The following is a 17166-nucleotide window of genomic DNA, read 5'->3' as shown; positions in this document are numbered from 1 at the left end:
ACTGATCCTTTGGCATTTACTTTTTCAGTTTAAGCAGCTGGAAGGACTCCCCCCCCCCAAATCTCCACACCCTCATTTGCCCTTAATTAATTAGATATTGAAATGGCAGAGTGACCTCCCCCCCTCCCACCTCACTAACACAGCTCCCCCCCCCCCCAAGGAACAAAAATCTTGTTTTTTGGGCACCTGGTTCTAAAGAAGAAATACTAAGCTGAGCTTCCCAGAATAAATGCTAAGAAAGCAGTCGGTGGATTTTGAAAGTAGTCAGAGCTGGAGAATCCTAAACAAACTATTAAATGAATTCCTCCCTCCCTTAAAGAAAATCCTGGTTTCAGCTGTGTCACACAAACACCTGAAGCCTGATTTTTGTGTATGTGACTTCTCAAAAGCGGTAAACTTTAGGACAGGATAAGCTCGATGAATTAATTCTTTAAAATACTCTCTGTCAGTGAGCAAAAGACTAACTTTTGTCCACCGCCCCACCCCCACCCCTGAAACACAGCTCCAAAGAAACTTGCTTGAAATAGTGATTCTAAATGGGCTATTTCTATTTTGTGCTCCTGTACCTTCCTGAATCTTTCAAACATCAGGGAAGGTCTGCCACTTGAGGCTTCTGGCAGGCACAACCGATGCCCACAGGAAATCTCACAAAAAATAAAGGGAGGTTGTTTTAATGCACGTGTTAATAATAGGTGTCCTCGTTTTAACTTTTGCTGAGAAAACGTAGAGGAGGCGGCATCTTTCAGCATGCATTTATGTTGAGCAGGACTCCAGAGAAGTCCTCCATCCTCCAGTTAACTTTTTCATTTCCACGAGGACGCTGTGCCAGGACCCAGGAGGAAAGTACTGCGAAGGCCTAGTGGAAAATGCATTGCAGACTGACCCAAGACCAAAGAAACAAAAATAGAAATAACAACACCCCCCCCCAAAGCAAACCAAACCGCAGGAAAACTTCTTACACTTGTTTTTGTAAAAGACGCGGCCTTCCCGGTCCCTGATGTTTCCCATCTTCCTCCCCAAGTGACAGAGTGGATCTTCTGTACGCCTTGGTTCCCACTCTCCTCGCACCCACCCCAGCACACGAAGTTGCTCCCCCCCCCCTTTAAACTGCACCGCGAAGGACTGGCCTTCAAGCTGACCCTTGTTCTTTTCCCTCCTGTCTATTATGCAGTACGACGATTTACCCCATTACGGTGGGATGGATGGAGTGGGGATCCCGAGCACCATGTACGGGGACCCCCCATGCCGCCAGATCCATGCAGCCCGTCCACCACATGAATCACGGTCCTCCGCTTCACTCCCATCAATACCCGCACACAGCTCACACCAACGCCATGCCCCCAAGCATGGGCTCCTCCGTCAATGACGCTTTAAAGAGAGATAAAGATGCCATTTATGGGTAGGGTACAGCTAGCATCAGGTTCATTAGCTTAAGACGTGCTCGTTCCCCGTGCTTCCCTCCCTGAAGAAAGCCACCGTTTACTCGAGACCGTAGGTAAATAATCCGGGCAGCCGAGGCTTTGCATGGGGAGGACGGAGCAGGGGGCGGCGGGTTGATTTCAGTGCCTCTCCTTGCCAATCGATCTCGGATGGACAAATAAACACCCTCTCTGAGCGAGATTTTGAAGGATAAATGCAAAGAGGTTGAGCCACTTTACAACAAAACATTGACCACTATATTTCTCCCCTGCCCTTCAACTAAAAGCCTAGACGCGATATAGGAATGGATAAAAATGAAGAAAATTGTATATATAGATCTTTTTGTAATTCCAAAGTTATATATCGCAGGGCGTGGTTGAGAATGTCATTTGGTTATTTTGACCTCTTTAGAAGAGAAGGGAAGGGAAGGAAGGAAGACGTAAATGTGTGATAGTAAAAATAAAGCTGGGGTTGACTGAAAGTAAAATATTTGCAAGAATAGTTGAGAATAAAGAATACTTGTTGCCCCTTTTTACGTTAAAATAAATCTTTGTTAAAAGCCAATAACAAAACCCCTTTTAACTCTACTGTATTATTTAAAAGGAGAACTTTACGGGTGGTTCAGAATTGCAATCCCACGCCTCTCGGCAGCATTTGAAGCCTCTCCAATGCGCGAACTTTAAAAAATAGTTTTCTATGTAGTGGGCTTGATTTGTTTCACCAGTATGACTTCAAATGAGTTGGCAGCATTTCGGTTACAATTGATCATTCAAATATTTCAGAGGGAATAACTGAACCCCCCGATTATTATTTTGCCTACTGACAACGATGAAACTTAACCGTGATAGTGGCGTTTTCTTTAAGTTGTGAACCCCACTAGAAGGTTGAAAGCGAGGTGAAAAGGAGCGTCAGGCAGGGGGTGTAGAAGGCGGGTGACGTTGCTGTGGTAGACGACTGCATTGACGATAATAAAATGTTTAAAATGTGAGATTTCATCAATCCCACAATGTTATTTATTATTGTGCACTAACCAGGCAGTGTCTGAGAGAGAGCGAGAAAGCGAGAGAGAGATTGGAAAGGGATAGTCTAGGCCAACTGGAGAGGAAGGGCTGGTGTCACACATTTTAGCGGTTAGAGATGGGTGACTTTAAGGGGACGTGTCCCCCCACCCTACCCTCCACGCCTGCACCCCACCCGTTCCAAGCCTGTTGGCAATTTAGCTGAGCTGCGTAAATTCGCAGCCCACTCCAAATTATAAATAAAAACAGAGTCCCCACTCCACCTTAGTGTACATGGGACCCCATTAGGTCTTCCCCCACAACTAAACCTACAAAAGAAGAGTCGGTGGTGGGTGTGTTTTTGCGGGGGGGGGGAGATAATTTCAAAATGGCAACTAGACCCGAGGTTGGTTTGAACTTAGCTAACGTAACAAGCGCTCTGACCAAGTTTGCTTCAAAACGGCAATCCTGGAGATCTCTGTGGCTCAGGCCCTTGGGATCCAGGTCTGGAGAGTAGCAAAGTGAGCAGTGATTGGAGAAGTGGGTGTAAAAACCGGGGGGGGGGTGCCGGTGGCGTGAGGAGACCTGCTGTTGTAAACTTCATTTTGGGCGCTCCTCTTGCATTTGCTCTAATTGCTGTGTCGTCTTGTGTGTTGCTTGGTGACTCTTGTATTTTTCTTTCAGACACCCCCTCTTCCCCCTCTTAGCACTGATTTTTGAGAATGTGAATTAGCGACATGCACTCCCCGGGAACCCGGGGTGGCGGGCGGCGATGTTTGCTCCTCAGAGTCTTTCAACGAAGACATAGCAGTGTTTGCCAAACAGGTCAGAAAACAAGTCTCAATGCAAATCTCTTGCACTTTCCCTCCTGTACTGTTCCAAATGTTTGATGAGACGAGAGTAATAGCAGCAGCAGCAGCAGCAGCAGTAGTAATAGCACTAATAAAGTGACAAAGCTAGAATGCATTGAACTGTTATCCCTTGTCACACACGCCCCCTCCCCGGAATGGATCGCAAGCCTCTGGCCTCAGGTTCCTCCCCACATTGACTTGGGGGCGAGCCTCGGAGGTTTTGTGCCCTCTGCCCGCCACCTTGCAAAGGAGCCTGCTTCAGGCTTTTGGACCAAGGCGCAGCTGACGCTCGAAAGCCTCTGCTTGGCGTGGCGAAAGTACTGCTGGCTTCAGCCCCCGAAAGTATTCCCGGTGCCTGCGCTTCGCTTCCCTAAGCGGGTGCCTTCCTAATCCAGCACTCGGGGCTTTGCATGAAAGATTGCATAATGGACCCCACTATGTAACGAAGCTAGGAAAGATAATGACGCCTTTGCCTCGTCTCCTTTCGTATTTCAAACCTCTTTTTATTTCTTCTTTTTAAAAAACCCGTCCTGAACTTCCCACGGTGTATGTAGATCCGAGCAGAGAAACCCTTATTTTCTTCTAATCCTGAACTGGATAACTTGGTAAGAGTTCGAATACATATTTGGTATTATATTATCTGATTTCTGGAGATGCAGTTGTCATTTTAAAGTTCTTTGGAAAACGTCTCATTAGGAAGTTTATAGTTTGAATTTTGTGAAACCGGAAGCGCAGGTCAACCGCGCAGCAACAACACGCGATCCAGACATAAGAACTGGGGTTGGGTAGTCGAGGGCGCTTGTTTAGCGTCCAAGACATGCTGTTTATTTAAATGTGATTATCTCATTGTTTTGGAAAAGGTCGAAATAGCTCACCTCTGTTTGTGAAACAGTTTTATAGCTATTATGGGTTGCGAGGGATTGAGCCAAACTCTCACCTTAGATAGATAGATAGATAGATAGATAGATAGATAGATAAAGGCGATCTTTAAAAATTAGACATGCGCTATTGGGAACAACTCCTCCTCCCTTCCTCAAGTCTGCCAGGCTCTTTATCCAGAAGTATTACAATATAGAGAATATACTTTTAAAAAATAATATAAAATAAATGTTTGTGATCCGTGTAATTTAGCTACTTGGTTAAAATGGTAGTAATTTTTTTTAAAAAAAACACACAAACAAACTTGAGATCTCTCCATGTTAAACAACATACAAAAGCCATTGCTATTAACTTTTAGTGTTGCCATAAATCAAAACACACGCGTACATATATGTGCGTTACATTCACACACATCTACTTTGATAGTAGAAATGAAAGCCAGCTATGGAGACACAGAGACTCACGTTGTTTTGTATCTTTGCAGATGATCCAAGCCATACAAGTATTAAGGTTTCATCTGTTGGAATTAGAGAAGGTAATATTCTCTCTCTCTCTCTCTCTCTCTCTCTCTCTCCCTCCCTCCCTCCCTCCCTCCCTCCCAATAATGTTTCACGAAGTTGAAGCTTCGGCAGAATTTGCATAAATGTCTTTCTTTCTGGTAATTAGTGTCAAGACCAATCATGCCGTCCATTTCTCTTCGCAGTTTAATTACAATTTCAGCCACAAAAAATCTGGATCACGAACTCGCTGGCTGTGTATCCCTTTTTACTACCTTTGTACAAATTGTTGCGCATTCTCTCTACGTTTGATAATGTTTGGAACACTGATACCTCTTCTGCCTGGTTCCTGTGGGTAGTTAGGTCAAGGCACTTCGTTTGGTTTGTAGTTAGTTTTGTAGTGTATTTTTTTTAAAGCCATCTGCAGGGTCACACGCAGGGCATAGATTGTCCTGTCACGTTGTGCAGAAACAAGCCAGAGTTGCTAGATGCGTCAGTTTCTGTTTCTCTTGAACTGGGCAAGTCTCCTTCCCCCACCCATCCCTAAGACGAAGAGACCTGAGCAATCCGAGTTTGCTCCTTAAATTTCTGCGTAACAATAATAAATTCGGTTCTGGGTGCAAGTATATTTCAAGGCAGCGCCAGAATCGAAGCATTTCGGGGACCTATATTTCAGTGGACCTGTGTATGTCATTGATAGCTGGAGAATTTACCCCTTGCCCTAAAAATAAACATCTATGAGAGATTTATTAATACATGGGGGAGTGGGGAGGGATACAGGCATTCCAGGCATTTTATCTAACAGGAACAAGTGGACTGGTTTCGTTCTACAAGAAATAGGCTAAAATAGGCCCATTCACATTAGGTTACAGTGCCTCCAAATTTAAGGTCATGGATGTGTATAATGTTTTTCACCAGAGTGCATTCAGCTCTGCTTACAAGTGGAGGAGGGGACCCTTTGTGTCCCCAACCTCCTTCGGAAAGGGTTTGCGCTGATATAACTGGGTGAAATTAAATAGTTTACCTTAAATGTCACCCATGCAGGTCACCTCGCTAATGGTCACAGCTCCGAGAGCAGATGAATTTAACACGGGTGTTGAATACGTTGTAGGCTGTGAATCATCTTGTCACTGTCAATTTTCTGGGATATCTCTATTTTGCTAGAAAAGAAAGTTATTCTTAATTCTGGATGCGTCTCGAGGGGATAATTGCAGCGTGTTTCCCCCTGTTTAGAACTTTTGATGTCAGGAACGGGGAGGGGGAGGGGGGAGTGATTGCTCTTGTCAATTTCACTTAACATGCGCTTGACTATATTTTGGTTTTGTTACTTCTGTCATAATGTAGGTACACGAATTGTGTGACAATTTCTGCCACCGGTATATTAGCTGTTTGAAAGGAAAAATGCCTATCGATTTGGTGATAGACGATAGAGAAGGCGGATCAAAATCAGACAGTGAAGACATAACGAGATCAGCAAATCTAACAGATCAGGTATGATCCTCTCCAGTCTTGTAACAACCGCTCAAATCTGTATGCAGATAGCTCACTGGGTCACAACGCCCCTTTTTATTATTTGCATATGATTAAGCCCCTTTTAGATAAATTTCCATCGAAATGAAAATTTTTGAATAATGTGGCCATTATTGTTTCATTAAGGCTTGCTCTCCGATTCGACCTGGCAAAATGAGCTTGTAAAAGCATCGCCTGCAAACTTGACCTGTTCCTTGTCGCTTTTAATTTTTGTCTTTATTTTATTTACTCCCTTTTTAATGATAATAGAAGTGTTTAGGCCTGAATGGTAGGCTTTCGGGTAAAGTAATGATTTGGGGGTGGAGGTGGGGGTGAAGAGAAGGGGGGTGGGGGAAATCCGAGATAGGTGGTCCGGGGAAAGAAGGCAGAGAGGGTTTGAAATCTAGCAAATGCTGGCTATTTTCTTTCTCTCTCTACGGTTCATTAGCCTGTCTTGTCAGTTCTTCTTGGCCCGAACGCTTTTAGACCTCAGTGAACATTGCTTTGTGCCGAGCTTGACGGCTGCAAAGGGCGTCGGGTTTTATTTGACTTAAACGAGAAAATAAATAATAAAAGCACGATTCCTTTTATTTTATTTTATTTTAAATAATCGTGTGAGCGCTCCAAATTGCCTGCATGCATTCGACACGCCTTATATGGGATATTCGCCATCAGTTGCAAGGGTAGGCCCAATCCCGCCGCATGCCACTGTGATTTAAAGTGGTAATTTCGCCATGGCCACATGCGCTTCCTCGGAATGTGCTATGCTTTCTTCTTAAGGAAAACGAAAGTGCCGTTTTGGATTAATACGGGATGTGATACTAACTAATCGATGCTCCTTAACACAGCAATTAGCGACCATCGGGGTCTTGGTTCGCGGAAGGTGGCAGGATGGTTAATGGTTGTTGTTGAGTTGCAGAAGCCGTTTCCCTTTCAAAGGAAGCGACTGGCTGCTCCGAGTTTTTTCTACTTTACGACCCGATACGTCGGAGGGTCCAAGGGACCATCGGGCCGCGGCTCTGTAGGCTTCCTTTTTTGTTGAAAAGAAAAGAGAGCCAGGCGCCGCCGAGCCGGCTTGGGTCTCCTGGAAGCAGATCTTGGGATCCCCAAGGAGGCACCGTCGGGTTGACTTAGCGCGTTCTTTCCTAGATGCGCTTTGGTGAGAGGCGCACCGCGCTGGCGCGTGGGGATGCGCTCTCTTTGGTGGCGCGCCTTGCTTAGGCGCGATGAGGCTTGGCGAGCAGAGGCTGTCCGGAGCAAGAGGAGCGCGCGCGTGCTGAGCCCTGGACTTCCCAGAAGCTCATTGACTAAATGTTAATATTAATATAGGGAACATGTTGCATGGAGCCTCTGCTTCGCCGCGCCTCTGCTGGCAGAGTCAGCAGCGCCTTTCCCCTGTGTCCTCTCCTAAGTGGGCGTGTAGCTCGTACTCTGCTGGTCTCCTGGCACGACCGAGGCGAGATGGTCCCTGTTTGCGGTGATGGCTCTCCTTTCTGCCTCCGCCGGAGCCCCTGCCTGGACACCGAGCACCCGGGAGCTGTTACAATCCAGCCCTAGATGAGGAAAAGCTCGGGGAGCTGCTCTTGAATAACAATTGTAATCCAACAAGTCTAACTAGAAAATGGGTTTCTAAAAGCTCTGGAGCGCTTGGTACATAAAGCTATTTGAGCAAATTACAAGAATCGCTCAGGGGCACGAATGAAATCAACACTTTAATTGCCTCCAAAATGAAGATTTATACCCCATTTTCCAAACGAACCATTATTTTATTAAAGTGAAAGCCGAAGAAGTGAACTTATGTGGGTTTGTGTTTGTTTGTCTTTTGGTTTCTGTTTTCTTTTTAAGAAAAGAAGGGGGGGTTGATATTATTGATACGCTGAGACCCTTATCTTCAGCTGTTTCCGCATCATTCCCTTTCTTTCCCGTCGCAAAAACGACGATCTAAATATCCAGCCCGTTATAACTTTAGGGTTGGGAAGCGGTAGAGGGGCGCCGGGAGCCGAAAGTTCTCCCGTTTTAAACTTTTGATACTTGTCTTGTCGCTATTAGGTGAGATTGGCCCGCAGTTTATTGCGTTTCCAGTGACTTGAGACTGAGAAGTTGGACTGGGGTCGAGGTGGTCTATTCAGTTTATAGAGAGAGAGCCTCTCGTGCTCCTAAAAATCGCGCGGGGTCGTGGCTCCCGATCCTTGGTTTTTGACTTTAGCACAAGCTCCAAGAAAGACTGGCTTCAAGTTCAGTGGAGAAGTTACAGGTCTTTTCCGGCGCGCGCGCGATGGCTGCGCCGAGCTGGGCGCGCGCGCCGCCCCGTCTGTTGGCCGAGCCGCTTGCAGCCCGCGTTGCAGAGGCTGCCGTGGGCGCTTCTCCGGGGAGATGTGCTGCGCCGCTTCCTCCTCTCGCCTGCTCCGAAGGGACGCCTAAGAGGAGCGCAGGGGCTCGACCTGTTTGCAGCCGCGTTGCGCGCTCTGTTGCAGGCTGCGCCGCGCAGGCAGATCCCCTCCAGGTGGTGCGCCAGCCGCGGTGCCACGTTAGTTGTCTCGGGAGCTATGCTGAGTTTCTTTCTCCGCCTTTGCTCGGCCATCGACGGCAGAGCCCTGAGCCGCCGGGAGCGAGAGGCCGCTCCTCCTCTCTCTTGCCGGGCTGGGCTCGGTGGGGCGGGGAGGAGAAGCCCACCCCGTCGGAGAGAAGAGGGGGGCTCTCGTCTATGCCGAAGCACCCAGCCTCCCGCGACGGAAAGCCGGCGGAGCGAGCGCGCAGACGCCACCTTCCGGCGATCCGATCTGTGCTCCAGTTGCGCGAAGCGCAGCCCGGAGAAAAGCGGCGACATTTAAACCTCCACCCAACGCTCTGATCTGAGCTGATCCGGAGGATCGCGCAGAGCCTAACGTGCCGGTGTGGCAGCTGGGATTAGGGGAGCTGGGCTGGAGAAACCGGGGCGCCGCCGGCCGAGCCCTGGTGGGATGCTGGTAGTAATCGGGTTGCGCACGTTGGAGAGCGAATGGATCGGGGGCAGAGCGAGCCAGAAGGGATTAGGGAATGGTCTTTGTGGGGAAGGAAACCCACAGTGGGGACAGCACAGGGGTTTTGTTGACCCCGTGCCGCGTGTGTGGAGTCGAGACGCACACAGATTTGCACAAAAAGCGCGTGCACTTTATGACACCTGCTTTTGCAGGTGGGGAGGATGGCCCCAAAACAAGCCAGAGGTCACACCCAACTGGTAATATGCCGTGACAGACAGAATGTCAAAGGCGAAGCTTTCCCCATATTTGTAGCTCCCTACTAGAGAAGGTCTAAGCTGTTTAATTTTTGCCTGTCCCGCAGTGCTAAAGGCCAAGGGCCGTGCTCTTCTCCAAGGCCAGCCTGAAACCATGCAAAGAAATCAAGTTTCAGGATCCAGTTCTGTTGCCACAGGCCTTTCATCAGCTAATCTGAAACTGGCAGTGCAAGCATGGTGTTTCAGATGGAGTCAAGAGGGACTGAAGATTTACAGCAATTCTGTGCAGATGCTTATGCTTGGATAAATTCAGTGTTTAAATTGTTGAAAAGTAAGCAGTGCATTCATTAGTTGCAGTTGTTTACTAATATCTCATAATAACTACTGTTTTTTTATAGGGGAAAAAACTTTTTTGAGCAAAAAGGGTTTGAAATCAGCACCCAGCCGTGAAGCTCACTGGTTAACTCTGAGCCACTCACTCTCCCTTGGCCCAATATACTTCGCAGGGCTGTTGTGGGCATAAAAAGGAAAGGGGGAAAATAATGAACACCACAGTTGAACTCTTTGGCGGAAAGGTGCTTAGACCACCACCAGCAACTCAGCCGCATGGATGGGAAAGCAACTAATAAGCGTTCCCTGCATATTGCTGCCACAGTCAACTCAACCAACATTCTCCCTCCTTCAGCTGCTGCATTTCCCTAAAAAACTCCCCAACCCCCCCCCCAGCACTTTTAATTGTGAAGCACACGTCTTCACCCCATCATTCCACTGCTCCATTCTTGACATGTTAGAATAAAAACAACAGCAACACAACATTTGGATGATGTGAGATATATTAAAAATTAACATCTGCAACTGCATAAATGCAGTACTGCATAGTATTCACAGGCAACAAAGAGGTGATGAGACACTAGAAACATATTTGATGCCAGAGAAACAGGCATCCTCCCTGCCGCCATGCATTGATTGCTGTAAAATTTAAAAACTGGAATGTAGCAAACAAAAACAGTTTGCCATATACATTTTTAATAATGATAATAATCTGAACACATGCAGCCTCACATTTTAAACTCCCCTAAATCATCATTGTTGTTGTTTACTTCCTGCCTTGGGTCAGTCACCATCTCTCAGCTGAACCTAACTCACATGGTTGTTGTGAAGCTATAGAAAGTTGTACAAAATAGCTGTAAAGGGGGACATGCTGCTTGTATTATATACATCACATTTTGGTTCCTTTATTAACCAGTAGTGCATCTATGTAGTACCGTGTAAGGGGGATGTTTGTTTCTGCCACTCTTCTCCTGCAAGTTAGTAGAGCCCCAAAGCTCCAGCCAACCTTAATCTGACTTGGTTATGGTGGGTGTTATTCAACTAAAATTTAATCATGGTAAACCCACTGAAATTAAGTTAGGTTCATTGATTTCAATGGGTCTACTCTGAATAAAACTTAATTGAATACCACCCTGTGTATTTATATGCATAAATCACTAAGTTTGCTCCTTGGTTGGTGTGCAGAGTGTCTCACTATTAATCTTTTTCTGCCAAGAAAGCCAAGGCTGTAATCCTTGCAAGCCCCATTAAACCCAAAGAGACTTACTTCTGAGTAGACATGTAGACCATTGTATTGTAAGTTAACTATACAATGAATTCTTAAGGGCTTGTCTGGACTTCCCTCCTGCAAGATATGCCTACCTATGTTTGCAAAGTTTTCACATTTGCCACTTGCCTTTTGGGGAGGGAGTATTTATCATTTACCTGCACTTACTATTCTCTAGAAAATAACTTCTAGAAAGTGCCTGATCTTAAACTACTGAGATTCCAAGGAACAGAAAAGGAAGCAAAAGTTGGAAAGAAAAATGCAGGGGCTTTGCGAACTGTGCTTTAGGACCCAGAGGATTGCAACCTATCTTCTGGGGTTCAGACAAGTCAAACAAAGCTAAGTTCACTCATGGGCTAGAAACCCGTAAAGGTGCGACCAGCTCGCCTGCTTTATCTCACAAAAATTGCTTTGATTTCCTAAGTTTATTCAGGAGTCTCCTAGGCTCATGATTTCAAATGAAAGTTCAGTGCAGGCTGGACTTCTGCTGCCTGGTGCCCAAGGACTCCTAGCAAAAGATGGTCAGCTGCAGTTCTTTTCCAGGAAGAGGTTCGCCATTCCTGTCCGAAATGTGCAACCCCTTCTTGAAAACACACAGCCCCCCACCCCCAAAATCCCGGGAACTTTAGTCTGCCAAGGGAAGGGCGGTTCTGTGGGGCGCCCGTGGGTTCTATAGGGAGGAATGTACTAGTTTTAATTATTTTATTTTTTTAGGTGGTGTGGCGAGGTAGGCAGCCGAGCGGCCCTGTCGCCGCGTGTGGGTGGGCAGGTGTCGCGGCTTCGGCGGCCAGGGCTGAGGGAGTTGCGGGGGGGAAGGAAAGAGGGCTGTGAGGCCGAAGCCAGGCCGAAAATGGCGGGCTGAGGCGCGTGAGGGGAAGGAGGCGGCGGTGGGCAGCCTCTGCTGCTTGCTCCAGCTCCATGCCGGGGACCCGGAGGTTTCCCCTCACGGCCTGCGAAATGGCGAGGCGCGCTGGCCCGGCTAGTGTGTGTGTTGTGTGTGTGTGTGTGTTTTGTGCTTCACTCCGAGGAAGAAGAGGGCGAGCGAGCGCGGGCGACGCGCCTAGGCCGCCCTGCTGCCCTTTTCCCCCCTCGGCCTCCCGCTGAGGTTTAGTCCGGCCCTGACGCCGTGTCCGAGAGGAAGACAATGGGCCAAAGTGGGCAGGGAGGAGGATGGGAAAGCCGCGCGGCCGAAGGGAGAGAAAGCGATTGTGTCTCCTCTCGGGGCAGGAGAGCCGGCCAGAGGAGGAAGCAGCTCGCTCTGTGGCGCCTGCTGCCATCGCCGGCCAGGGCCTATTCAGGGCAGGGGGGAAGGCGACCTCCCTTCCCGCCGCCCCCAGCCCCACCAACGCCGCGGCCCTGAGGGAGCCCTCGGAGCGGGAAGGGGCTGCGTGGCCCGCGGCTGAACCAAGTCGGAAAAAAAAAAAACACCACACCGATATATTAACAGCAAATGCTATGAAAACAAGCAGAAAGCTTTTTTTTTGGGGGGGGGCCCACTTTTTTCCTGCCCTAAGAATCCCCACCAGGCCTCGAAGTGGCGGGAAGATTCATGCCCCCTCACGATCCTATTTATTAGAAAGTACTTGTGTGCTCCACGCTAAAAGGGTGTTGTTTCATTCGCCTTTTCCAAGGTGTTTCTTATCGGTGTGGCGCCAGCAAGTTTTTATTCGGGAAGTTTAGCCCAGAGGGGAAGGGGGAAAAAAAAAAAAAGGTTTGGAGAGTTACACAGGCCGAATTTGCCACTGAGGAATATTCTTATTTTGGGGGGGCAGCGGGGGCTTGGTTGAGCACCGAAGCTGAGGGAAATAGCTGTTTCGTGTGTGTGAGGAAGACTTTGACATTCAGTTCCAAAGTTGCAGCTTGAGGAGAATCCCCTTCCCAGGGGCTTAAAAGGGCTGCTGTGAACTCCCTAAAAAAAGAAAAGAAAAGAAGGAATTAAATTTCGGTTGAAATCAGTGGGCCGAAGTATGAAGGAATCTCAAAAGATGCTAGATGACCCTCGTGGTCCCTTCCGACTCTTCAATTCTATGCCTAGGGCTGGTCCTGATGAGGGTTAGCTGTACTGAGATGACAGGGTTGGGTTTTATTTCTCTGGACTTGACATGCTTGCTGCTTTTAAGCAGGTAGGGAGGCTGGCTGGTTAGCTTTGGGACCCAATGGAACCAAATAATTTCACCACTTCTAATTTAACCACTCATCTGGTCTGAAGCTTGTTTTCTACTGCTGAGAAACAAGGCTGACTCTTAATTTTAGTGCTGCGCAGTTACGGGCTTGTATCATAGTTTTATTTGTCTTTCTTTGCTCAGAAATGATGTTAAAGGCAAGATCAATTGACTGAAGAGGTACTTGTTTCTAAATAAGTGTGTTTGACATAGGACTTAACAAGTAAATATCCATAGGACAGAAGTAGCAGCTAATTAAAATTCAACCCATTTTACCCAGGTGAGGAGTATGATTAGTTCTTTAATGTTTAAATCACAGAGCACAGATAATACTGGTATAGTTGCTTCTCTATAACAATTTTGAATTAAGTCTCATATTGTTTATACAGCTGTTGGTGTGATAAAGTGTCTGTAGATTTCAAAAATTATGAGCGTTTCTGGATAAATAGTACAGTTATGCTTCAGTTCTAAATATGATTATCTGGAACTTTCAGTAAAGTGCATATACTTGTGACATAGATGCTTGTAAACACTTTACTTAGTGGCAATTCAATAATACTTACTTCCATGTAACATTTAGAATTTGAGTATTCTGAACTAATAGAAATGCACATCAACTCGGATGTGAGCCACCTTGAGTTATTTGGGACTTATTCCCAGGTAAATATGTTCAAGATTGCAGCTGTAGTGTGCAATACAATTTTAAAAATTGTGTTAAGTTTTGAAAATCGTGTAACAGTATTTAAAAAACACCTACTTTTCTCCTTGTTTTACCAGATGTGTTCGCTTGCATGTTATTACATCAAGTCTGGGCATCACATGGAAAATTGTGAGCCTCAGTCTTTCAGGGTTTTTTTTAAAATTTTTACAATCAGTTGGTGTATAGATTTTGTTAAATAAGTAAGGCTGAAGTCTTAGGCACACTTACGAAGTTGATTTGGTTACAGTGGTATTTACTTCTGAATAAATATGCCTACATTGCTTTGCAGGGCTGTAATCCGTTCAGCCTAGCCTTAGACTAAAAAATAAAAACCTGCATCTCTGTAAAAATGTTTGGGATAGCCTGTAAGTTCATTTATTTGGAGGTAAATTCTATTGGCACCATAGCGACTCTGAATACAGGCAGACGCTTAGGAAGTGCCAGCCACCACATGAATGTTACCACTTGGTAAACTAGTTGTCTGCAGTGTCCTGCCAAGTGGTGACCTTTTAAATGAATGAATGAATGATATGTGGTAAAACTCTCCTTACCATTTGATAGGATGCTACAGAGCACTACCTGGAAGTAGTTACCATATTTTTCACTCTATAACACGCACCCAACCATAACACGCACGTAGTTTTTAGAGGAGGAAAACAAGAAAAAAAATTCTAAATGAAACAGTGGATGTATGATTTTTGTGGTTCATGCTGTGGCCACAGACATGTGATCTGGCAGTGAGGTGGAGTAGCCCAATGCAAAAATCCTGAGGATCCATGTGGATCCATGCTTTGTAACCACGTTTTTGCACCACTGCGGCCCCAGGCAACAGTGGGTGCGTGATTTTTTTGGTGCAAGATGTAGCCATGGACATGCTATGTGATCTGATGGTGAATTTGGGGTGACCCAGTGCAAAAATCCTGAGGATCCATGTGGATCCGTGCTTTGTAACCACGTTTTAAGTGGGGAGGGAAGGAAAAGCACTCAAGGGACAAGGAGCACGCGTGGGGTGTGTGGAGAAGGATGTTGCTAATAATGCAGAAGAGGGGTTTAAGGGGAGAAGGAGCACGTGTGGGGTGTGTGGAGAAGGATGCTGCTAATAATGCAGGAGAGGGGTTTAAGGGGAGAAGGAGCACGCTTGGGATGGGGGGAGAAGGATGCTGCTAATAATGAAGAGGGAGAAAGAAAGGAAGGCTCCTCTCCTCTCCCGCTTTGCTCCTTTAAAGAAGCAGGCTCTCTTTCCCTCTCTCCTCCCCACTCAGCGGCTCTTCTCCTGCTTTGCTGTTTCAAAGCGAGCCACGGAGGAGGGAAGGAAGGGGAACCATGGATCCTCTGCTCACGACTGCAGCAGATCCCCCCTGCCACCCGTAGGCATTCCCTCCATAACACGCACAGACATTTCCCCTTACTTTCTAGGAGGAAAAAAGTGAGTGTTATGGTGCAAAAAATACGGTATATGCATGCCATGATAACTTGCTACTTGGAATGTGATCATCTGTATTTTCACACTAACTGAATAACTTGTGTTTTGGGTTAGGGTGTCAAACACAATTGTTCTCACAGAAACAACCCGGTCATGCACTGTTAGCTACAGGTTTTAGAGCAGAGATGGCTCATATTTTTTGGCCCCTGGGATAATTTCACCCTTTACCAGCCTTCCAGCACCAGTGGTATGTGACCAAAGTGGATTCGCAGTCCACAGTCTTGAACATATGCACACACACACAAAACACACAGGCAGCACACCTTCCCTGTTCAGTGAATGATTGATCTCATGTGGAGCAGGGGGAGGGTTTAATCCACATCAGGGAGCTGAGCTGAGCTGAGCTGAGCTGAGCAGAGCAGAGCAGAGCAGAGCAGAGCAGAGCAGAGCAGAGCAGAGATCCAGTGCTGTGTATAACACTGATATTTTTTTCTTTTTGCCACTGCCAACATTGGTGGTGTCTTGGGCCAGAAAAAAGCAGGGGGGTTGATCTGGCTCCTGGGCTGGCTGTAGGGCCAGCATCAGACTTCAGGGGACACTTGGCACAGTGCCATTGATGTGCTCTAGTTCAACAAAACACACAATTGCACGCCAGCCCCAGTGCGGGAACCCAGACAGGATTTTAGTTGGTGATGCCACTTTTGAATAAGCACACTTCTCATCTGTGGTGACCATTCCACCATCTTCATTTATCCCTAATGCAATGCCTCTGGAGCTCGGCATGAATGGAAGTGAGTATTGCAACAGATGGGTTTGGCTGGGGGGGGGCCTTCTGAACCCCTGGGGGCCTTGGCTGGTGTCTGATTTGACTGATGGTTGGGGCCATGCCCAGCTTTAGGCCACCCCTGTTTTAGTATTTCAGAATCCTTTTTTTTTTTTTAAGAATAGCAGTATGCTGCCACGCCCTTAGGACACCAACTGTATTACGGTAATCAAAAATGCAGTTTTATCAGTTATGTGAACTGCAGTGAGAATGTGGTAAACGCATGTATAGGACATAAAGGCAACACCCCATTTGTGCGTGTTTGAGACGTACACGATCGCTGATGCGTGTGCCATTTTTGGCCCCAGAAGAGGGGAGAACAGGGCGGGGGCAAAACGGGGCAGCACAGTGGGCTTACCTGCGTCCCACCGACGCATGCAGTGCCTCAGAACGCAACCCCCTTGCAAATGTGGAGTTGCCTATAGATGCATACAGACCTTTGTGGAGATAAACTTTATGTGGATGGGACTGTACAGTTACAGCATTAGGCTTGCAACTTGACGTTCAATGCCATGGTAACATTTTTAAAAATAATAAATAAATAAAAAGTTGCATTTCATGAAGTTCATGCAATAATAAAACCATTAGTTCTATAGACTAATCCCATGAATAGTTACTTAGAAGTCAGTTCTGTTGAGGTTCTGTGGGCTGCTATGGACTAACTACTTGCCAGGAATATGTTTTACAATGTTTTCCTGCATAACATTGGAGAATGAACAAAAATTAGAGCTCGCTAGCATGTCATTTTATATATAAAAAGGACTCTCCACATTTCATTGTTTTGTACTGCAGACTGAAATGCATTTATTTTTTGAAAAAAAGAATTGGTATTGGAATTGTGTAGGCTTTAAGGTAGAGCTGTTGGCTTGTTGTTGGTAGGGAAATACATGCAATACTATACAACTCCATACTAAAAAATAACAAAGCATGTCTCTAAATCACTGAAGAGTATCAGTTTTGGAAGTAATCCAAATATGTCAACCACTGCCATGGGACTTTTTGCTGTTAAGTTACTTCTTCTTGCTCTCAGGTGCCACTGGGTGAACTGTAAAAGATTATGACACTTGCCTTTCCATAATGCGTATGCAGGTAGC

At 46.5% G+C, this 17166-nt stretch overlaps 2 protein-coding genes across 2 annotated transcripts in view; both read left to right on the top strand.

Annotated features, from left to right (window-relative positions):
- LOC307213496 (uncharacterized protein) overlaps nt 1-907 on the top strand; it is a gene marked incomplete at its 3' end in the record, with an annotated part of 4662 nt that extends 3755 nt beyond the window's left edge. Inside the window, 1 exon segment of the mRNA XM_079971415.1 lies at nt 767-907. Within this exon segment, the coding sequence (XP_079827541.1) occupies nt 767-907 (141 nt within the window).
- Nucleotides 908-1150: 243 nt separating this feature from the next.
- Nucleotides 1151-17166, top strand: part of LOC307212541 (homeobox protein Meis1-like) — a 150176-nt gene continuing 134160 nt past the window's right edge. Inside the window, 7 exon segments of the mRNA XM_079970012.1 lie at nt 1151-1237; nt 1239-1399; nt 3102-3136; nt 3139-3242; nt 3823-3873; nt 4632-4682; nt 5989-6135. Of these exon segments, the coding sequence (XP_079826138.1) occupies nt 1166-1237; nt 1239-1399; nt 3102-3136; nt 3139-3242; nt 3823-3873; nt 4632-4682; nt 5989-6135 (621 nt within the window). The 5' untranslated portion in view covers nt 1151-1165.

The sequence above is a fragment of the Podarcis cretensis genome, assembly GCF_951804945.1.
Source record: "Podarcis cretensis genome assembly, chromosome: 3".
In the NCBI taxonomy this organism is placed as follows: Eukaryota; Metazoa; Chordata; class Lepidosauria; order Squamata; family Lacertidae; genus Podarcis; species Podarcis cretensis.
Note: the sequence above shows the minus strand (reverse complement) of the source record. Positions and strands in the feature narration are given on the sequence as shown.